The 23877-nt window shown below is 43.6% G+C and overlaps 2 protein-coding genes across 4 annotated transcripts in view; one reads left to right on the forward strand and one right to left on the reverse strand.

Moving 5' to 3' along the window:
• The window catches only part of LOC117346511 (alpha-1,4-N-acetylglucosaminyltransferase-like), a 274220-nt gene that overhangs the window by 147240 nt on the left and 103103 nt on the right, over window positions 1-23877 (reverse strand). The gene's annotated exons all lie outside the window — the stretch shown is intronic.
• Window positions 20372-23634, forward strand: LOC117346559. Of its 2 annotated transcripts, none has more exons than XM_033916332.1 (2): window positions 20372-20778; window positions 21153-23634. In XM_033916332.1, the coding sequence occupies exon 2, from the start codon at window positions 22015-22017 to the stop codon at window positions 22972-22974; it is 960 nt and encodes a 319-aa protein (XP_033772223.1). In that variant the 5' UTR covers window positions 20372-20778; window positions 21153-22014; the 3' UTR covers window positions 22975-23634. The 2 variants fall into 2 exon arrangements, with proteins under 2 accessions (XP_033772223.1, XP_033772221.1); XM_033916330.1 differs by having other exon boundaries at window positions 20372-20730.

Below are 23877 nucleotides of genomic sequence, written 5' to 3' on the forward strand. Positions count from 1 at the left end.
ACAGGAAACAAACATCACTTTTGCAGGTCATTCAACAAAAATAGTACATTTGCAAACAAAATAAAGCTTTACTGTAAATTCAAACTAAATCAAAACTCCTTAGGCAAAAATAGCCACAGTAAACTCTAGTAACAGCTCAGCTTTTCTCTCAGCTTCCACATGCAGGCAAAAATCACACAGCTGAGACAGATAATCCAATTAGCTTTTAGAACGGGGAGTCTCAGCAGGATTTCTAAAGTTTGTTCCACAGCTCTTCACCTGCCTCGAGCTGTAGGAGTGACTCGCTCCTCCTCCTCCTGCTTGACTCAACCTGCTTTTAAACAGATCAGAGCCAATCCCCTTCAGCCTGAAGCAGGGGATGGGTCTTGGCTCTACAGCAGCTTTTCTCTGCCTAGGTTTTTCTACTGCAGCTACCTTCCTCGTGGCTTCTCTAGCTGCTCTAAAGCCAGGAGGCTGCTGTTGCCAATCTGCCTGTCTCTGTTCCAGTTCACTATCTCCTTGGTTATGGGGGCAAGGGAGGTCAGCCTCAAGGTGAGTGCCAGAATCAATCTGGTCTGCTCTTCTGCATCCGATCCTATCAAGGACCGGACTAGTGCTGGTGCTGGGTTTGTCACAATAGCTAAGAAGAAAAAATTAAAAAATTTAAATTGAATCAGGTTGGGCAGACTGGATGGACCGGTTGGGTCTTTATCTGCCGTCATCTACTATGTTACTATGTTACTATGATTTGTCATCAGTTCTTCTATGGAAACATCCCAGAATTGTTTAAAAATAATATATTTAGTTATACACCAGAAGTACTGTTCCACTCTACATTGCACGATTTGCTTTTTAAACTATTATTTTAATATTGTACTTTAAGTTTTAATTGTTTTTATGTTAGTTTTTTTACCTTTGCCCTTAATATCTTTTTAACAGCTTCCCCCAAGGCTTCTCTGCCGCCGCACAACAGCAGCACATTGTGGACTCCGCCCCCTGAAACCGGTACATGCCATTTAAATTCAGGCTCCTTGCAGCGCACGCTCACCAGCACCAGAAGCACTGCTCCACTCTGCATTGCACGATTTGCTTTTTATTATTATTATTTATTTATTTATCATTTTCATAATAAAACAATCAAGCATACATTTGTACAGAAAGCTTTAAGCATAAAGTAATTTTTTAGAAACATAAATGAAGCAAAAAAATTTAAATGCTTAATTTAGCACTAGTCCTCAATTAACAGTTCCAAGATTAAACTTAACGGAATCAGGAAATAATTAATAAAGAACTCAAATAGTTGACTTGGCTCAGAACAAGCTGAAATAGTCACCTCATTAATATCCCTATTTTGGGCTCTAAATTATCTGTAGGAAATTCTCCAGTCATGACAGCGATAGGAAAGATGTCAACTGAACAGGCTCAAAAAATACATACTTTTGTGAAATATATCGCACTACACATTTAGATGGGTGACGTAGGTAAAAAGTTGCCCCTAAGGCCAGCACCCCCGGTTTCAATAACAAAAACTTTTTCCTACGTTTTTGGGTGTCTCTGGCCAAATCCGGATCCATTTGTACCTTTAAACCTAAAAAGGACTTCTGCTTACTCTTAAAGAAACACTTCATAAGCCAGTTTTTATCTGGTGCCATTTGCTACTGTGAGTAACAATGTAGCAGATGTAACAGTTTCACTATCGGAAAGTTCAAGCAATTCTGATACATTTAAGTCAGGAGCAGATCCTTGCTGCTGGACTTGAAGTTTTGCTGGCAAGTAATAAACCTGGGATAAAGGAGGTAGTTGTAACAACAGGATCTGGATGAGCTCCTTTGTTCCCTATGACCCAAACTCAATGTCCCCAAGATACTCATCCTAACTAATCAATAAAAACACAACCACTCTATTTATTGGGTAATTAGCCGCAGCTCAGTTTATTGATATAAATCAACATATTAACATTTTATCATAACTTTAATCAATATAAATCCAAGAGCTCCCCCCGAGCTACCAAAACATACATTCTGTGCCCTCGACCCTGCCACTTCAACAAGGGTCAGAGGGGTGGCATGTCCCTCATGCCCCTTTATCCGGGTCACCTGACCCACCAGGCACGGCACCCCGCCGGCCCACCGCTCATCACCCGATGAGCCCCAATGACCGAGTAGCTCGGGAGATCCGCCCCAAGCTTCCCTAAAGCAAGAAAACAAAGGGAGGGTGGGAGGGAAAACCGCCTTGGAGGACCCGGACAGTTAAGTCCTCCGAGCCCTCCCCCTTTTATCCCCTCGCCTCGTCGCGCACGCCCCCGCCCGACCAATAAAATTCAAAAAGGCATTTTGCCTTTTGCCGGCCCAATCAGCCACAACGCTGATTCTTCCGCCCCACGACCGCCCCACCAAAACGTAACACGGAGCTCCCCAGCCCCTTGTTACGTTCCGCCATTCGACACGAGGTCTCTGGCTCCTATTTCCTCGGTAATCTCCAAAATCTCCATCATAAATCTTTTTAGCATTTCCCTAGGAGATTAAACAGCACTTCTAGGGAAGATCTGCAAAGGGACCTAACGACACTATAAGAATGGGCCAAAAAGTGGCAAATGAGCTTTAACGTAGGGAAATGCAAGGTCATGCATGTAGGGAAAAAGAACCCGATGTTCAGCTACAAAATGGGGGGATCACTGCTAGGGGTAAGTAACCTTGAAAGAGGCCTGGGGGTGATGGTAGACACAACCTTGAAGGCGTCGGCACAGTGCGCCACAGCCTCAAGAAAAGCAAACAAAATGTTGGGTATCATTAAGAAGGGTATCACGACCAGGACGAAGGAGGTCATCCTGCCACTGTATCGTGCAATGGTGCGCCCGCATCTGGAATACTGTGTCCAGTCCTGGTCGCCGTACCTCAAGAAGGACATGGCGGTACTTGAGGGAGTCCAGAGAAGAGCAACTAAACTGATAAAGGGTATGAAAAACCTCTCATATACTGACAGACTGAAAAAGCTGTTCTCCCTGGAAAAGCGGAGACTTAGAGGAGACATGATAGAAACCTTCAAGGGTATAGAAAGGGTAGACAGGGACAGATTTTTCAGATTATGGGGAACCATAAGTACAAGGGGGCACTCGGAGAAATTAAAAGGGGACAGGTTTAGAACAAATGCCAGAAAGTTCTTTTTCACCCAGAGGGTGGTGGATACATGGAATGCGCTTCCGGAGGCTGTGATAGGCCAGAGCACGTTACAAGGCTTCAAAGAAGGTTTGGATAGGTTCCTAGAGGGTAAAGGAATTGAGGGGTACAGATAGGAGTAGAGGTAGTTTTAGCGATAGTCTGGGACCACTGCTCAGGCAATGGGCCTGATGGGCCGCTGCGGGAGCGGACCGCTGGGCGAGATGGACCTCTGGTCTGCCTCAGCGGAGGCAACTTCTTATGTTCTTATGTTCTAATGTTGTTGGAGCGTGACAGATTTTCCAAGGATTCCAATTTCCTCCTAAGATTCAAATTATCTTTTATCAAAGTTTCTTGAATCATTTTAGCCAAAGTCAATTCCTGATTCACTTTTTCCATAGAATTTTTAGATTCAAGCATTCCAGATTGTAAGTTTTTAATATCATTCGCTTGAACCTTTAATTGATTTTCCATAGTTTGAAGTTGTGGATTAATTAATGCAGGCAGATTTGCTACAAGGTCCAAAAGAGAGTCTAAAGTTACCTCTTGGGGTTTCTGGACTTGAGGTAAAGCAAATGTTCCCAAGAAATGCTGGTCGGTTGTTTCTGTCCCCTGCTGTACATCTTCCTGGGAAGATCTGTCTCCATGATAGGACGTTATTCCAGGATCCAAATTCGGACTTCCCTCAACAAGAGACAAATCCGGCTGCACGGTTTGCTTTTTAAACTGTTATTTTAATATTGTACTTTAAGTTTTAATTGTTTTTATGTTGGTTTTTTTTACCTTTGCCCTTAATATCTTTTTAACAGCTTCCCGCAAGGCTTCTCTGCCGCTGCACAGCGGCAGCACATTGTGAACTCCGCCTCCTGAAACCGGTACATGCCATTTAAATTCAGGCTCCTTGCGGCGCACGCTCACCAGCACCAGAAGCACTGCTCCACTCTGCATTGCACGATTTGCTTTTTAAACTGTTATTTTAATAATGTACTTTAAGTTTTAATTGCACTTGATGTCATCATGCTGACACCAGCACACTTCCAGGTGTCTCAAGCCAGGGATACTAGGTTTAGTGTGCCCCTGCTCAAAAAAGTTTGCGAGACACTGGTATAGAAAATTGAATAAATAAATAGGCAACCAATGTAGTTTTTTAAATAACGACAGAGCTGATTTTTCAGGCCTATCTTTTTGTGCAATTCACAAATAATGCTTCACTAGATTTGTGACAGGAGAGTTTACGACTTTTACAATTCCACTCCAGGTCCCTGACAGCAGCATTACTGCATCAGCAAAAGCAGTCACCACAGAAATAAGACAGCAGAAAAACCAGCACTATCACAAAAGACAAACTACTCCTTATTGAAACTTCAAACAATATTGTATTATATAAACTCTTTTCAAAACACTGAGTCACAAACATTTCATTATAGCTGCTTCAGAATGAGGAGGAAAAACATAAGAACATAAGAATTGCTGCTGTTGGGTCAGACCAGTGGTCAATCGTGCCCAGCAGTCCCAGCGGCGGCCCCCAGGTCACAGGCCAGTGCTCTAAATGAGTCCAGCCTCACCTGCGTACATTCCAATTTACCAGGAACTTGTCCAGCTTTGGCTTGAATCCATGGAGGGTGTTTTCCCTTATAATAGACTCCGGAAGAGCGTTCCAGTTTTCTACCACACTCTGGGAGAAGAAGAACTTCCTTATGTTTGTAAGGAATCTAACCCCTTTCAACTTTAGAGAGTGCCCTTTCGTTCTATCCACCTGTTTTTATCTGCTAAGTCTATTCCCTTCAGTTTTTTGAATGTTTTGATCATGTCCCCTCTCAGTCTCCTCTTTTCAAGAAAGAAGAGGCCCAGTTTCTCAGTCTCTCACTGTACGGCAACTCTTCCAGCCTCTTAACCATTTTGGTCGCTCTTCTCTGGACCCTTTTGAGTAGTACTGTGTCCTTCTTCAGTGTTGGATGCAGCAGTGGCGTACCTAGGGTATGTGGCACCCGGGGCCCATCATTTTTTGACACCCCCCCTCCCCCATGTAAAAATTTATTTATTTTTTTTTTTTTTTTGCAATAACCATGAAATGGAATAAATGGTCAGAATAGAAACAGGCAGTGAAAATTTTCTTTTATTGAACCTCATATATGTAACCATTATTCCAAACATAACATAACATAAATTATGTCTAAATTGTCATGACATTAGAAGTACATATGGAGTAGTTGCAGGTGATGCTTGGGACAGTTCTGATTGTGTTAGTTCGGTTTTATGTGTTTTTTGAATAGAAGGGTTTTTATTTCTTTTTGAAGGTTTTGCAGTCTGTGGTTGATATCAATTGGTTGTAGAGTTGGGGGTCGAGTGTTGCAGCTCGAATGGCTAGGAGGTTGTCGAACAGTTTTTTTCTTTTGACGTTTTTGGTTGGAGGGTGTGTGAATGGTGCACAAGTTCTCCTATGTCTGTTTGAAGTGGATTGAATTATTTAGCTGAAGAAATTAGTTACCCCCCCATTCCACACACATTAATTCTCTTCCATTTTTGTTCCCATTATAAAAAACACTGATAAGTTCCCAGAAAAAAAATACATTAAAATAAGAAGTGAAAACAAAGGCCCCTACAGATGAGAACATAACATAAGAATAGCCTAACTGGGTCAGACCAATGGTCCATCATGCCCAGTAGCCCATTCTCATGGTAGCCAATCCAGGACACTAATACCTGGTCAAAACCCAAAGAGTAGCAACATTCCATGCTACCGATCCAGGGCAAGCAGACACTTCCCCCATGTCTTAATAACAGATTATGGACTTTTCCTCCAGGAATTTGTCCAAATCTTTCTTAAAACCAGCTACACTATCTGCTTTTACCATAACTTCTGGCCACTTCATTTTTAAGTTTAGATCTTTCCTTTCAAACAGAGACCTTGCTAGATGTCAAATACAGCACAAGGTAACTTCACATGGACTTAGCTGTGCAGGAAATGTGAATCTCCTCATACACCCACCATATAGTGCAAAAATGTGCAAAGGTCTGTTTTTTTCTTTCAATCACTACATAGCCTAATGCCACACAAGCAGCGCTGTTACAAACATATTCTGTAGGTCAATGCTAAGGATAACAAAGTTTCCTTCCTTGGACCAGAAGGAGATAAACCACTGGAAGAGATCCCAAAACAACACCCAAAGACCCACTCAGTGTGTGAATCAGTTGAGTGGAGTGCACTAACTGGGGGGTGGAAATGGGCCCGGAGTTTGCTCAGCAGAATTTCCCAGACCACCTCTTCCTCTCAACACATTGACACGCTGCCACCATCACCACTAGGAACACCTCACTGGGTAGGCCAGCTATGCTATAAACTTTATAAAACACATTATTATATTTTCTTATAAAACACATATTTTAACTGACCTCTCTGACATCCTCAGCCTTTCCATTCACAAAAATAGAAGGAAGAAAAGTTCCCATTTCCTGCTGTCTCATGTCCCCGGCCTATACAATATTTTTTTTCTGCAGACCCTTCAAAAGTCTGACCAAATCCTCGTTTCACTTGCATTATAAAGTACTGAGGATGCCATCTCTCCCCAATCCCAGGTCCTAAAGTCTAAGACAGTAGCGCAAACTAATGCTGCCAGATACAGGAAAAAAAAATTTTGATTCGATTCAGCCCTATTGAATTGGTTTTTCAATTCGATTTTCCTGCCTAGTTGGGTGATTTTTTTCAAAACTCCTGGTGGGTTTTATAGCTTTTTCACCCCCTTTGGCTTCTCCTAACCACACTGGCGCTGTGGTGTAAATAAAATAAAGAAACAAAAAGGACTTTTCCTCTTTCTGTTAAATCCTAGCTCACGTTTGCAGTCCAACACCAGCTCTGGCAGGATACACATTTCAAATCTGACATGTTATAATCACAAAACAGAAAATAAAATTAATTTTTCTACCTTTTGTTGTCTGGTTATATTTCAAATCTTGTTGGTCCAAGGCTCTGGTTTTCTTCTGATAACCTGCTTGCCAGGGTCTCCTTCTTTCTGCATGCTAACCATCCATCTGCCAACTCTGTCCTCCCTTTCCATTTCCCTTCCCTTCCCAGGAAGTCTGGTATCTTTCCTTTTTTTCATCTCCCTCCACAGATCCACCTTTTCTTAAATACCCTTTCATCCGGCATCTCTCCCTCCTTCCCCACCATCCCAGAGTCCACCATCTCTCCCTTTCTTTTCCTAATTACCCTCCTATCCAGTATCTCTATCCCTCCTCCACACCATCCCTTGTGTCCAATTTCTCTCCCTTTCTGTTCCTTCCCTCCCTAAATCCCATGGTCCATCATCTCTCTCCCTCTCCTCTATTTTCAGACCCATTATTTCTTCCCCCCCCCAAAGTTTGGCATATGCATGTCTCTTTGAACACCCCCTTCCCTCCGTGTACTTCTAAATCATGGTCCCCCCCCAAAGGCCTGTCCCCCCTTAAAGGTCTGCCTGTCCCACCTTGAAGGCCTGCACCCCCCTTGAAGGCCTGTCCCTTCCCCTTGTAGGCCTGTCCCCCCCTTGAAGGCCTGCCGGCCTGTCCCCCACTTGAAGGCCTGTCCCACCCCCTTGTAGCTTCTCCCCCCCCCCTTGTAGGCCTGTCCCCCCTTGAAGGCCTGCCTGCCTGCCTTTCCCCCCTTGAAGGCCTTTCCCCCCTTGAAGGCCTGCACCCCCTTGAAGGCCTGCACCACCCCCCTCGAAGGCCTGCACTCCCTTGAAGGTCTGCACCTCCCCCCGAAGGCCTGTCCCCCACTTGAAGGCTTGTACCACCCCCTTGTAGCTTCTCCCCCCTTGTAGGCCTGTCCCCCCCTTGAAGGCCTGCCTGTCTGCCTTTCCCCCCCTTGAAGGCCTGCACCCCCTTGAAGGACTGCACCACCCCCCGAAGGCCTGCACTCCCTTGAAGGTCTGCACCCCCCCGAAGGCCTGTCCCCCCCTTGAAGGCCTGTCCCCCCCTTGAAGGCCTGTCCCACCCCCTTGTAGGCCTGTCCCCCCCTTGTAGGCCTGTCCCCCCTTTAAGGCCTGCCTGCCTGCCTTTCCCCCCCTTGAAGGCCTGCACCCCCCTTGAAGGCCTGCACCCCCCTTGAAGGCCTGCACCCCCCCTTGAAGGCCTGTCCCCCCCTTGTAGGCCTGTCCCCCCCCCTTGTAGGCCTGTCCCCCCCTTGAAGGCCTGCCTGCCTTTCCCCCCTTGAAGGCCTGTTCCCCCCCTTGAAGGCCTGCACCCCCTTGAAGGTCTGCACCCCCCCAAAGGCCTACACCCCCCCCGAAGGCCTGCACCCCCCTGAAGGCCTGCCTGCCCCCCTTGAAGGCCTGCACCCCTTGGAGGTCTGCACCCCCCCCCCGAAGGCCTGTCCCCCCTTGAAGGCCTGCCTGCCTGCCTGCCTGCCTGTCACCCCCTCCCCCTTGAAAATTTACATGTACAGCATAGATTTTTGTGTGTGAACTTTAGGCCCCTTGGTTTTCTAAGAATATAAATAAGGAAACTCTTTAGTTTCTGGGTTTTTGCTTTTTTAAATCTGTGAAATACAGAGGCACTAAGATGGCTTCTCCAGGGCAGACCTTGCATAGCTGACTTTCTCTGTTCCTCTATGTGCAGCAGACGGGAAGATCAGAAAACCAGTTCTCCTCCTCCCGTACGCTCCTCTAGTACTGCACCAACTTCCTCTCCGACGTCAGAGGCATCGCTTGCCTGCCCGCCCGCCCCACCCTGAAGGCCTGATGCCCCGACCCACCCCGAAGGACCGCTCGCCCCCCTGGCCTCCCCGCACCACCTATGAAGCAGCCGCAGCAGGATCGCGAAGTCAGCGTCAGCGATCCCTGCGCTGCTTCCTGCGCCACGGTCCCGCCCCTCCTCTGACGTCAGAGGAGGGGCGGGATCGTGGCGCAGGAAGCAGCGCAGGGATGCTGACGCTGACTTCGCGATCCTGCTGCGGGCTGCTTCACAGGTGGTGCAGGAAGGTCAGTGGGGCGAGCGGTCCTTCGGGGGTGGCGGGGGACTGAACGGCAAGGCCGGGAACACCCCCTTAGGGCTGGCACCCGGGGCGGCCCGCCCCCCCCTAGGTACGCCACTGGGATGCAGTACTCCAGGTGAGTGCGCACCATGGCCCGGTACAGCGGCATGATAACCTTCTCCGATCTGTTCGTGATCCCCTTCTTAATCATTCCTAGCATTCTGTTCGCCCTTTTTGCCGCCGCCGCGTACTGCGCGGACGGCTTCATCAACTTGTCGATCAGAACTCCCAAGTCTCTTTCCTGGGAGGTCTCTGCAAGTACCGCCCCGGTCATCCTGTATTCGTGTATGACATTTTTGTTACCGACATGCATCACTTTACACTTATTCATGTTGAACCTCATTTGCCATGTCGATGCCCATTTCTCGAGCTTGATTATGTCACGTTGCAGATCTTCACAATCCCCCTGTCTTCAGTACTCTGAATAACTTCGTATCGTCCGCAAATTTAATCACCTCACTCGTCGTACCAATGTCCAGATCGTTTATAAAGATGTTGAAGAGCCTCAGAACCCCACCTATATTTTTGTATAAGTTTAATGATAGGGTTTTTTTTTTAGGGGGGATGGTAAAAGGGAACCTTACTGGCATTAAAAAATACCTCCTCACTGTCTATTATGTAGCCTTGTGCAATGCAAACTACTCGATTATGAATCTGAAACTAATGAATAGTCAGATAGGAGTTATCTGAAAATAGGAACCTGCCAGTGTTTCGCCGTTTCAGCTGCTTCAGGATGTGGACTTAAACATCAGATTCCTACACAGCAATGACAAAGGCAAAAAAACTTTCATAACATTTTCCACATGATTTCTATGTGTGCACATTACATTGGTGTCTTCACAGATACATGGTTATAGATTGCCATGCTTGCTTTTCTATATTAAATATAAAGAAACCTTGGTACATCATCCCAACTTTTAAATATAGGATGCAAAAACACTCTTGAGTTATTCCTCCCGAGTGGAAGAGTCCCCATTATAGTCTCCCCTCTATTTGCTAAACTTGTTGCCTTATACCATGAAATGCAAAAACTGGAGAAAAATTCAACATACTTGTTGCATGCAGCTACCCTGAAGCTTCTCCTCTGATGTGATCTAGCAGAAACAGGAAGTTTCAAGTTTATTTAAAATATTTGATATAATCGCAGTATCCAAATCCAATGCGATTTACAAAATTAAAAATAGAAAAAATAAAAAATTTCCAACAAACAGGACATTAAAGATAATTATGACGTAAAAACACTGATGAAGAGGAGGGGGGAAAATGGATTAAATACAATTCAAAAATAAATAAAAAGGAAGGGTAAGGAAACAAAAGGTTGGGGAGCGGTACCCAATTAATTTCTACTTAACAGTGTTCCTTGTCCAGATTAATTCCAGGGAATAAGATAATGTGATTATGAAAAGGGTCAGTTAAAGTTGCATCAGAGGAGAAGCTTCGGGACAGCCACGTGCAGCTGCTGAGAATGGCTGCTGTATCAGGGCTCCTCTGAGAGAGAAAGCTTTGGTTTAGAAAAGCGCCGCAAAAGTGAGGGAGATGGCCCAACAAAGGGAAGAGATGACCGAACCATGGGGACCCTGGAGCTGTGAGGCCCAGGGCAGCTGCCTTGTTTGCCCTCCCCTAAAGCCAGCCGTGATCCCACCAATTGGGTGAATATATATAGCACGAAGGTGTGGGGTGGCATCTTTGGCTGTAGCTTGCAAGCAAGGAACACAGAGGAATGAAGGTATGTTTAACTTTTCTCCACTTTTTGCATTTAATGGTATGAGGCAATGAGTTTAGCAAATAGAGGGAAGACTTTAATGGGGAATCTCCGACTCAGGAGGAATAGCTCAAGAGCTTCTTACATCCTATAGATGGTCAGACTAGATGGGCCATTTGGCCTTTATCTGCCGTCATGTTTCTATGTTTAAAAGTTGGGATGATGTATCGAGGTTTCTCTATATTTAATATAGAAAAGCAAGCATGGCAATCTATAGCCATATATCTGTGCAGATACCAATGTAGTGTGCAAAATACGCGCACACAGAGAAATATTTCAACAATCGTGTAGAAAATGTTATGCAAGTTTTTTACCTTTATCATTGCTGTATAGGAATCTGATGTTTAAGTCCACATCCTGAAGCAGCTGAAAGGGCGAAACGCTGGCCACCGTCAAAGTGGCATGTTCCTATTTTCAGCTAAGTATATGACTATTCATTAGTTTCAGATTCACAATTGAGTAATTTGCATTGCACAAGCTACATAGTAGACAGTGAGGTGGTTTTTAATGCCAGTAAGGTTCCCTTTTACCCCCCCCCCCCACAAAAAAAAAAAAACTATCATTGAACTTATACAAAAATATAGGTGTGGTTCTGAGGCTTTTTCCTCCTCCATTTGTCATTCTGAAGCAGCTACAATGAAATGTTTGTGACTCAATGTTTTGAAAAGAGTTTATATAATACACTATTGTTTGAAGTTTCAATAAGCAGTAATGTTTGTTTTTTGTGGTTTAGCCATAATGAATTATCCATTGTTTTACTAGTGCTTGAGCTGTGGTTCTGGCCATTTGATTTCTTGTTGGCATTGCTAGGGTGAAACATAAAAAATGTCTTTTATGACTAGGACATTTTTCATACCATTAAGGGCTCCTTTTACAAAGGTACATTAGGGCCTTAACTCGCGGAATAGTGTACGCTAAAATGCCACGCACGCTAGCTGCTACTGCCTCCTCTTGAGCAGGTGGTAGTTTTTCAGCTAGCGTGCGCTTTAGCATGCGCTAATCCGGTGCGTGCGCTAAAAACGCTAGCGCACCTTTGTAAAAGAAGCCCTATGACCAATGTTCCCTCTATGCTGAGCGCATGAACGATCGCTCACTATTTTCATTGGCATCGCTCATAATTTTTCTCATGTCGCTCACTAAAATACTGCAGTGGGAAACTGAGGACTGCATAGTAAGATCCCTGACGCAAATCCGACGCAGGTGGGGATCGTGAGAGGAGCCGCTGCCATATCTTCAGTGGCGTACCAAGGGGGTGGAGGGGGCGATCCAACCCAGGTGCAGCCTTATGGGGGGTGCACAGTCAGCCAGGTCCGGATCTGGCCGGCTGTGCACCCCCCTAAGGCTGCCGTTGAAGAGGAAGTTCGGGCCAGCCAATCGCTGCCTGGCTGGGCGGAACTTTCTCTCCGACAGCAGAATTGACGTTGGGGGAATGCTGGTCGGCCCGACAGTGGGAAGCAGAAAGAGCTTGGGGCAGCCGTGGCAGTGGCTTTGGGGCCTGTTTCCCCCGATGGTGGCAGCAGTGGCTTTGTGGAGGGTAGGGAGAAAGAAAGAATGAAAGGGGGCAGGCAGGGAGACAGAAAAGAAAGGGGGCATCAAGAGAGAAAAAAGAAAGAAAGGGCAGGGAGAGAGGAAGAAAAAGTTAGGGGAGGGAATGAGGTCTGGAGGAGAGGAAGCATACAGGCTGAAAGAAGGGAAGAAAGATTGGATGCACAGTCAGAAGATGAAAGTGCAACCAGAGACTCATGAAATCACCAGACAAGGTAGGAAAAATGATTTTATTTTAAATTTAGTGATCAAAATGTGTCTGAATTTATATATGCTGTCTATATTTTGCACTATGGCCCCCTTTTACTAACCCGCGATAGTGTTTTTTAGCGCAGGGAGCCTATGAGCGTCGAGAGCAGCGCTAGGCATTTAGCGCAGTTCCCTGCGCTAAAAACTGCTATTGTGGTTTAATAAAAAGGAAAAGGGGTATATTTGTCTATTTTTGTATGGTTGTTACTGAGGTGACAATGCATAGAGTCATCTGCCTTGACCTCTTTGAAAAAAACCCAGAATAGGAATTATAATTAACATTTTCTCAGCGTATAGTGTGCTTTGTGTTTTTTAATTTTATTGTTGGTAGATCATTTTGACTTGATCATTTTAAAGTGGCTCGTAAGCCCAAAAAGTTTGGGCACCCCTGAGCTAGAGCGTTGAAGCTGTGTATTTCTATTTTATCCCCCCTTTTACAAAATTGTGGAGCGTTTTTTAGCGCCAGCCATGGTGGTAGCAGCTCTGATGCTCAGAATTCTATGAGCGTCAGAGCTGTTACCACCGTGGCTAAAATCCACGCTACAGTTTTGTAAAAGGGGGAGGGGTTAGTTTGTGATGACATATTCCATACTAGGCGAAGGTGTTTTCTGTGTTCTGTGTGTTCGAAAGACATGGTTTTCTGTTAGGATTGACGGTGTAGGATTGATCTGTGCTGGTCTGGCTTGTTTAGTTTTACAATGGGTGTATTGATGTACTGCTCACTGCAATATGTAAGATGCTGCCTTTTCCTAGGTACTCATGTGTGACGTGTGGCTTGTTACTAAAAATCATGTTTTTCGTACAGATGGGGGGGGGGCAAAAAATGATGGGCCCTGGGTGTTGCATATGCTATGTACGCCACTGTATGTAAAGATACCAGAAAGCTGGTGAAGCAAAATCTTTAAGTAAATTGTTATTCTTCTAAGTTTTGAGTATTTAACCCTCCCACAATCTCACGGGCACTTGTCCTCCGCGCCTGCTCATAAATGTGTGGAGTATGTAACATGTCGCTCATGCATATTTTTTTTTGCACACATCTCATCAATCCTTAGAGGGAACATTGCCTATGACTTGGCTCTAAGATGGTGCAATCTATTGCAAGTCTTTCAAAAGGAAATTGAGCTTGGAAGTGTTTCATTGAAACACTCTCTCTATGTGAATATTTTCCAATTTCAATTTTTGCATGCTAATATTCAGACTTTTATATCCTGGCTCTTCACAAATGTAGGAAAAAGGTTCCTATATTGAAGAGGAAGGAGAACAGGGGAGGTAGGGGGGTCCAAAGACCAAAGGTCAGAGGAGTGGCCATCTCTACCACCATAGCACATGCAGCTAGGGCTCTCAAGCAGGCAGACATGCCTTGTACTTGAACAGGAGTGACCTTAGAAAAAAAAAAGGCAACAGGCCGTAATTTACCGCCATAATCTTGTGCCAGGACACCCGCCATGGTTTTACAATTGTCTCAAGCAAATAGATGAAACATTTAATCATAATCAGGAAAACCCCAGCTCGGGCTACAAACCAAAGCACATTTCAAATGTCCAAAAGCATCCAACATTTCTTTAGTCCATCTGATAAGATCAGTCATTTCAGGACCCAGGGTCTGTCTCAGAATCTGGTCATAGAAGGAATAATCAGAGATCCATTGGCGGCAGTAACCAATCATACCAAGAAAAGTAAGCATATGTTTCTTGGTAGCTGGGCAGGGCAGACCCAGGACAGCAGCAATGCGAGAAGTGCAATTTTCCTCTGACCATAAAACAGGACAAAACCTAGGTATTCCACCTCAGATTTACACCGTTGCAGTTTCTTTCGTGACACCTTGTGACCACATACAGACAACCATTGTAAAAGAGTCCAAACTATCAGCCTGACAGGTCTCCTGAGTTAAGGAACATAGAAGGAGGTCATCCACATACTGGATGAGGACAGAACCATGAGGGGCAGTCCATGGCTGCAGAGTAGCCCGAAGGACAATGGAGAACATCACAGGGGAGTCAACATAGCCCTGGGGCACTCTACACCAAGTATACTTCTGTTGCTGGAAGGTAAAGGCAAAAAGGAGCTGAGTAGCCTCATCAACGGGGACAGAAAAAAAAAAAAAAGCATTCTTCAGGTCAATGACAGAGAAAATAGTGGCTGCAGGTGGAATGGAGGAGAGGAGGGAAGGAACATCAGGGACAATGGGTGCAATGGGAACTACCAAAATCAGCAGAAGCCCAGATTGAGGAGTCTAAGGGGAGGGGCAAAGATGTGGACAGAGGACAAATGGACATAAATGACGGGGGGGAAAAAACATGCAAGCCTCCGGTATTGAGTTCTGCTGGCAATGCATTCCACATTACAGTATTTCCTGCTTATAAGCAGTGCAAAGTATACGGGGGAGGACTGGTGACACAGGAGCTGTAAGTGAGCTGGAGGGAGAGTGTCACACACACAGGCAACATAAGCTTTACAAGTCTCATCTTTCTTAGGAGGGGGAGGATCTTTACTGCCTTTCTGACCAATTACAAAACACAAAATGGCAATGCACAAGTCTCGCTTACCTTACCTTATAAGCAAGACACAATAATATACAATATAATACAAATCTTATCTTATACTCTATAAACCTTATCTTCTAAGCGATAGAAAGCAAAAAAAACCGCATGCACAAAGCTTTTTTCCCACAGACGACAGAGCAGGGCAGGCGTGTCTATTAATAATTTTGTTCTTCCCAAAAGAACATGTGGCCACTCAAAAGTACTGCAGGAGTTCCCTAAACTTCAGGAGTTGCCAAAACTCCGAGAGACTTACCAAAAACCTCAAGAGACTTGCCAAAAATCACAATAACCAAATAAGGGCGTGGAAGAGGGCAGAGACCAGTGAGCACTAGAAAACAGATACTCACTAGAGTCCCGGCACCATCTTCAATCCCAGATGAGCCCCCAGCTGAAAAGGTTCAGATCCCAATACTACCTCACACACATACTCTGTCGTCTCTGGTACTGATGCATCGGGGGGCATCTCATTAGAAAGAAAAGAACACAAATGCGGTTGGATGGCCAAAGAAATGTTCCCTTTATTCAGAGCACTGACACATATTTATAGCATTTCACAGCATATGACTGTAGGAAAGACCATATTTGGTAACATGATACATAAAAGCAACTAGAAAGAGGTAGCAAACATAAGGGGGGATAGTGGGAAGTTTCCATTATAGCATATAATACTGTCTTGTCTAAAGTCTAGCAATGTTTATTTTTTAACAAATGTTTCTTATCAAAACAAGTCAACTACAGAACAAAATGGGGACACAGAGCTCAGAACACAAAAGAAAAGACCTTGTGGTTTCTTGGCAAAATGATAACTAATTCAGCAGTTCATTTTACACAAGCAGGAATAGAAAAACTTGCAAAGAATATATGTGCCCCTTCATCTTATGTAAAATGCTGTGATTAATATATAAGAACATAAGAATTGCCGCTGCTGGGTCAGACCAGTGGTCCATCATGCCCAGCAGTCCGCTCCCAAGCTGTGGCCCCTAGGTCAAAGACCAGTGCCCTAACTGAGACCAGCCCTACCTGCATACATTCCAATTCAGCAGGAACTTGTCTAATTTTGTCTTGAATCCCTGGAGGGTGTTTTCCCCTATAACAGACTCCAGAAAAGCATTCCAGTTTTCCACCACTCTCTGGGTGAAGAAGAACTTCCTTACATTAGTACGGAATCTATCCCCTTTTAACTTTAGCGAGTGCCCTCTCATTCTCTCTACCTTAGAGAGGGTGAACAACCTGTCTTTGTCTACTAAGTCTATTCCCTTCATTATCTTGAACGTTTCAATCATGTCCCCTCTCAGTCTTCTCTTTTCAAGGGCGAAGAGGCCCAGTTTCTCTAATTTCTCGCTGTACGGAAACTCCTCCAGCCCCTTAACCATTTTAGTCACTCTTCTCTGGACCCTTTCGAGTAGTACCGTGTCCTTCTTCATGTACGACGACCAGTGCTGGATGCAGTATTCAAGGTGGGGGCGTACCATGGCCCAGTACAGCGGCATGATAACCTTCTCTGATCTGTTTGTGATTCCCTTCTTAATCATTCCTAGCATCCTATTCGCCCTTTTCACCGCCGCCGCACATTGCACGGATGGCTTCATCAACCTGTTGACCAGCACTCCCAAGTCTCTTTCCTGGGAGGGTCTCTCCAGGTAACGTCCCAGACATCCTGTATTCGTGTATAAGATTTTTGTTACCGACATACATCACCTTACACTTATCCATGTTGAACCTCATTTGCCATGTCGCAGCCCATTTCTCAAGTGTGTTTATGTCATGTTGCAGATCTTCGCAATCCTCCTGCGTCTTCAATACTCTGAATAACTTAATATCGTCACAGAACTGTTTTAAATAAATACATCTTCAACTAGCTGTTAATAACTCCTATGAGACATGCTTGTTTGTGTGATTTGATGTGCTCAGACCCACTACCTTCTTACCTACAATCTCACTTCACCCTACACAACCCCACTCGAACAACCAGAAACAAAAACATCTTTGCATACCCAAAGATTACAGGCTGCAGGTACAAATCATTCCTGGACAGAACCTTTAAGTTCCAAGCGAACAGACAGCAAGTTTGGCTGAAAATCTACATAAACGAACCCAATCTGACATATAGTGCATTCCGAAAATCGATTAAAACCGCCCTGTTCGCCAAATTCATTAACTAAAACTGTCCCCTCACTCACTAGGACTTCCCCCCTGTAAACGCCTTTTTCTTCCTCTCAAGAAGCTCCTCTCATGTATTCAGGTATTCTCTACCCATAGAACCCCAATCGGGGGGTCACGTGATGCTCGCGCGCTGATCAGACGCCGGTGAGCCGAGCTCCGCTTTACCCCGCAGAAATACCCCCCTAACAATCTTACAGTCGGCGCTGTCCGCTCTTAATTTTGCTTCCTCCGACGTCGGGCTCTCTCCTGCTTCTCTGGGGCGTCGCGGCAGAGCGCTGATTTGAAGGGGCCGGCCGGTATGCCGATTCGGACCCCGAGGCCTGGCAAAGCAAAGTCTGCAAAGTTAGTTCAGCCCCTAAAAATGGCGGCTCCCAGCCCGATCCCTGCAGGTACGGCCCAGCACGATTGTGATACGTATGGGACATGAGAGTTTGTTTTTTTGTGTAACAATGGCTGTTTAAGAAACCATCTGCCATGCAAAAAAGGATCCTAATACCAAATAACAACTTTCTTTTTTTAAAAGGGGAACTAGAGTTCAGAAAGATAACTTGCACCTGGCAAGACAGGATATGGATGATTCAATCGAGAGAAGGGGGGGGGGAAAGACAGGATGTGCATAAATGGTTAGTGGACTTGTCTGTGATATGTTCATGATTGAACACATAGACAAAACCGGACCCTGACCATAATAATTTGAGCAAAAAAGTGCCTAACTTGTTTGTGACATGTTCATGATTGAACACGTATGCAAAACCGGATCCTGACCATAATTTGAGCATAAAAAGAAAGGCAGAACTCAGTGGAATCAGGACTTCTCCACTGCTGATGAGCCGTGTGATGCTGATATGAAATGAATGCGCTGCCTCTGATAGTCGCTGGTCCTCCGATGTCAGGGTGATGATGCAATATATGGTAACAAATTATTGATTCCTTACTGCATGATTTCATTATTATAAAATTGTATGAATAAACCTATATTATGCTTTCAGTCATCTGTGTATGCTATTAATTTTCCCAGTCAGGGAGCTGGTGAGGGGAAGGGAAAGTGGGATATAGCATTACCCTTAGAAAAATAGCAATACATTAATTGGCGTAGTCGGCAGGATCTCCCTAAATAAGACCGAACAATGTTCCGGCGTAAGGAGAAATCTAAAAAAGAACCTGCAGGGATACCTGGCTGGACCGGGGACCCATATGAAATAATAGCGGCAGAAATGGCCAATCATGGATTGGTGGAATCATGGAATAAGGAGTTAAGGGAATTTGAACCAAAGAATGTGGTACATGTACTTGAAACAATCCCTGTAAAAACAGGTGAAGCAGTTACCCTGGCTCGAAGGAGTTGGGTGTTGGCCTCTGCATACCGTGGGGTGCACAAGCGGTTGCAGACGGCACTTAAACCAAAGAATGGTGTACAAGTACTTGAAACAATCCCTGTGAAAACAGGTGAAGCAGTTACCCTGGCTCGAAGGAGTTGGGTGTTGGCCTCTGCATACCGTGGGGTGCACAAGCGGTTGCAGACGGCACTTAATGAGAAAGGGAGAGTAGAACAGAGTAGGTTAGAATTAGAGGGACGGTGTCTGGTGCTGGAATGTAATAGTAAATTATTAAAGGATAAACTGGAACATTATCAGGATGTAGCAGAAAGAGCAGCTGTAAAAGTGGCACAAAATAAGTATAAAAAAAGGAAAGGGAGGATTAGAAGGGATTGGGATGATTGCCCCGGGGACCCCACTGTCCGGACCCTGAAATAGACCCGCCATCTGTAATAAAAAGAATGCAGCCCATTACAAGAAGGAAAAGAGGGCTTCTGTACGCTAAGATCAGCGTAGTGAGAGATCAGAGTTTGCATAGCTAAGGGATTCTTGCTGTGTTGAGAACAATAGAGATAACTTTTTTTTAGTGTTTAGACGACCATGTGGGTTTGCATCCCAGTAAGAATAAAGAGTGAATTTTTCAAACACAGGTATCGATTTATGCTGTTGTAAATATTAGCTAGCAGAGGGATTTCAAATGTAGTAACTTGCAATTACCTTGTTAGCAGCAGGAGGATTTTTAGATTTTTAGAATGAAAACTTTACGAGCACACATAGGGAAGAGTTTTTGCAGTGTAGATCTGTGCTGTTAAGAACAATTAAGGTACTTTAGTAGTTTAGGAGCTGTTTGTCTGAAAGTTCTGTACGAGAACAAGAAAAAAAAAACAAAATATGTTAAAGAAAGGTAATGCAGGGTCGGAAGGAATCAGGATGTGATATTAAACGAGATGGTTTAGGAAAGAAAAATAAAGGTTTAAAAAGTCTAGCTGGTTTCAAGGCTGGAAATTGAATGCAAAGTATGTTAGAATAAGGAATGTGATTTGAGACAAATAATTTTGTCAAGCCAGATAGTTACGTGTTCTGGCAGTCGTAAGAGTGCCTGCTGGTTTATACAGCACATTTGTTTGAAGATAAGGTATGTGAAAGCCGGATCTCAGGCATGTTACAGTAAAAGAATACTTTTCTGAAAAGAAGAAAGATTTATTCTAGCAATAGATGCCATGCTTAAAAGAAATATTGTGTTTGTGACGGTGCAAAAGAAAAAAAAGTTTCCTTGCCTTTATCTCAGTGTTTCAAATTAGTTTTGAATATGACTTTTTGTGCCCCTGCATGGTTTATAAAGTATTTTTAAAAGTATGCATTGCCCGAAATGTATGATTAGGGAGTAATTAAATTTAAATGCATTTTAAAATTAAATTGGGAAGTTTAAAATAAAAAGATTAAGAAAAATAGAGGTTAAGTACCTATATATATATATATTTTTTGAAAATCGAAATAAATGTGAAACAAAGGGCTTGCTAACTTGGTTAACGGAAAAGAACAATTATAATAAACTTTTATGTAAGTGGATGAATTCGGAATTGAAATTTTGCTTACTTTTTACAAGTAAGCTCTTCAGGGTAGGAACCTAATAAAGAATATGGATTGAGAATAATTTTACCATGTAGAGAATGTGTCTGCCTGTTTAAATTTTCCTGTGGCCATATTTGGTGCCACAGGACCCTGAAATAAGTCTATTTAATCTGTGTGTTTTGTGTTTCAGGGAAAAAAAAAACAAACCTTTTTTGAATCTTTTCAACAATTCAACACAGAGACGGTGACTCTGCGATACAAGAACTAGTCATGTTTAACAGAGGGGAAAATGTTTCATGTGTTTCTTTTCTTTGTTCTTTTATTAATGAACATGTGCTTTCCTTCCAGGATTTACACTGACCCGCAGTACCACATTCCACCACTAGAGCTGTGGAGAACACAGAGAAAAATTCTGAAAGAACATTATGGGCAATTGGTAACCAGATCCAGTTATGCCTCAAAAGGAATAACTGTCTTGGGAGGGGTAATTGATGCTGACTATCAAGGGGAGGTTAGGGTAATACTAATTAACTTAGGTGCGGAGGAGGTAATAATAGCACAGGGAGAAAGAATTGCACAACTGTTGCTAATTCCTATATATATAGCTCCGGTGAGAGAACCCACAGCCCCTACAGAATTGACGGTTAGGGGGGCAAAAGGGTTTGGATCCACAAATACTGTAAATGTTGGGGCCAAAATATGGATTAGCAACCGAAATGGTCCCCCCTCTCCCGCTGAAGTGATAGCAGTGGGACAAGACCGTACGCTATTGATAATGAGGCCCGGTGTAGAAAAATGGGAATATGTCCCACAGGAGAAATGTTACTTATGGGAGTAATACTGTGTTTAATTTTACAGGAAACCCTAATCGTCCTATGCGTATTCACAGTCCTTGGTATCGTATCTTTGGGTCACGTAGAAGGATGGACTCCGGCTAGGCGTCTGGTTTTGGATGACAATGCTCGATTTCAATGGGGATGGAGAAGTGCTATCAGCAGACGACAACAGGAAAAGTTTAGTTGTGAAAAAGGACAGAGATGTACAATAGCTAACATCACAACTAATGTGGACATATGGAAAGGCCCTCACAATGACAGAAGAGGGTATATCTTTTATGCCCTATATCAGAGTCAAGTAGTGGTAAATGTCACTGCCCATGTGTCACTTCTATGTTGCTTAAAGACTGTGTTCCCAGAATTAAATACGAAACAGAAATGGCAGGCAATACAAAATTGTAGCACCTGGAATGGAACTGTATTGCATCTGACATTAGAAGACCCCAAATATTTTGTATGTATATTTTCTTTGTAAATGTAGATTCTGCAAAAATTGATCCAGGGCAGGTTAAACGATTACCGTCAACATGTGAAATGATGGGTCAGCATGCGGAACAAACACGTGTACAATTTAAAATTACCTTTCCTCCCTCTAGTCGATGTAGATATAGGAGAGCCTGGTATGATACTATTTTGGGAGGATTTGGAACTATTACCGGGACAATAAACAGTTATGATATAGAATCTTTAGCAAATAGGCTGCATAACGCTGGAAGTAAAATTAATGATGCTTTAACTATACAAGCTAATTGGATGCCTACTATTTGGTACCCAATGACACTAGCAGCTGGCGTGGATAACGATATGTTAGATCTTTTTAATGCTAGTAATTCTCTAACCTTCCTTATAGATACTAATATTACTCACATAATCAATTGGACTATATGTTCTTTGCAAACATTACAGCAGCAACAACAGAAAAATGTCTTTCAAACACAACTTTTGAACAAGTGTGGAGGACCGTCTTTTCTGATGTAATCCATGCAGGCCATTGGCTACAAATACCTAGTTCGAAGATAAGGTGTGAGGAAACCCTATGTCAAGGATATTTTACCATATACAATGTAACCAAACAGAGTATAATGTGTAAATACATAGTGATGCCTTTACTAATTGGGTCAGCTCCTAATCAACACTTTTGGACCCCCACCTTTTATGGACAGGTGATAGATATGTATAATCGTACCCATGATTTAAAAGTTTGTAAATTACAATCTGCTGTATATGAACCATGTTTATTGCAAAATACTGTAAACAAATGTGAATGGACTATTATGCCAATAACCTATAGGTATATGGTCGAAATAGCACCACAAGTAGTATGTGTAGTAACTGATCAACCAGTGATACCAGGAATGGCAGTGCCTTTTTCGGGATGTATTCATAACATTTCAGTATTACACTGGGAAAATGACACATTCATATTAACTTCCGATGTAGATAAGGATGTGTCTATCATTTGGAATAGCACTAAATGGGATGTTCCAAATTGGGATTTAAATTTGACCAAATTTAAGAACATATTAACTCAATCAACCAAAATACAGAGTGCCATCCAATACCTAAATCAAAGTATTATGGCTCATCAGCTTACCACCACTATTGCAGTAGACTCGATAGTGACAATAGGGTCAGGAATAGCTGATGCTACTTCACATCATTGGTGGGATATATTTTTAGGATATTCACCTTCAGCTAAAACGACTCTGGATTGGATCATCCATCCTCTGTTAATAGTTGTTATTCTGGTAATAATTTTATCTATCTGGAATTGTTATGTGGCATATGGCATTTGTTGTAAACAACAAAAAGTGATGATGGTTACATACAACACTCATTGTTAAGGACCGAATGTGATACGTATGGGACATGAGAGTTTGTTTTTTTGTGTAACAATGGCTGTTTAAGAAACCATCTGCCATGCAAAAAAGGATCCTAATACCAAATAACAACTTTCTTTTTTTAAAAGGGGAACTAGAGTTCAGAAAGATAACTTGCACCTGGCAAGACAGGATATGGATGATTCAATCGAGAGAAGGGGGGGGGGAAAGACAGGATGTGCATAAATGGTTAGTGGACTTGTCTGTGATATGTTCATGATTGAACACATAGACAAAACCGGACCCTGACCATAATAATTTGAGCAAAAAAGTGCCTAACTTGTTTGTGACATGTTCATGATTGAACACGTATGCAAAACCGGATCCTGACCATAATTTGAGCATAAAAAGAAAGGCAGAACTCAGTGGAATCAGGACTTCTCCACTGCTGATGAGCCGTGTGATGCTGATATGAAATGAATGCGCTGCCTCTGATAGTCGCTGGTCCTCCGATGTCAGGGTGATGATGCAATATATGGTAACAAATTATTGATTCCTTACTGCATGATTTCATTATTATAAAATTGTATGAATAAACCTATATTATGCTTTCAGTCATCTGTGTATGCTATTAATTTTCCCAGTCAGGGAGCTGGTGAGGGGAAGGGAAAGTGGGATATAGCATTACCCTTAGAAAAATAGCAATACAACGATGCAGACATGCAGGTTTCGGTCTGCCACCTCTCCAAACTATTAGATGAAAAACTATCCAAATTACACGCTGTTCTGGAGGAGGTGAAGGATAGCATTGCGGGACACGCTGCGCGCCTCCAGCAGGCAGAGGAACGGATCTCAGCACAGGAGGACAGGGCAGAAACAACGGACGGCCGTCTGGCTGCCTTAGAAACAAAAATTAAGCAGCTGGAC

Source organism: Geotrypetes seraphini, chromosome 1, assembly GCF_902459505.1.
Source record: "Geotrypetes seraphini chromosome 1, aGeoSer1.1, whole genome shotgun sequence".
Classification (NCBI taxonomy): Eukaryota; Metazoa; Chordata; class Amphibia; order Gymnophiona; family Dermophiidae; genus Geotrypetes; species Geotrypetes seraphini.

Coding starts and splice junctions, on each gene's coding strand:
- LOC117346559 (XM_033916332.1), top strand. CDS start 22,015: ATGTTCTTTGCAAACATTACAGCAGCAACAACAGAAAAATGTCTTTCA.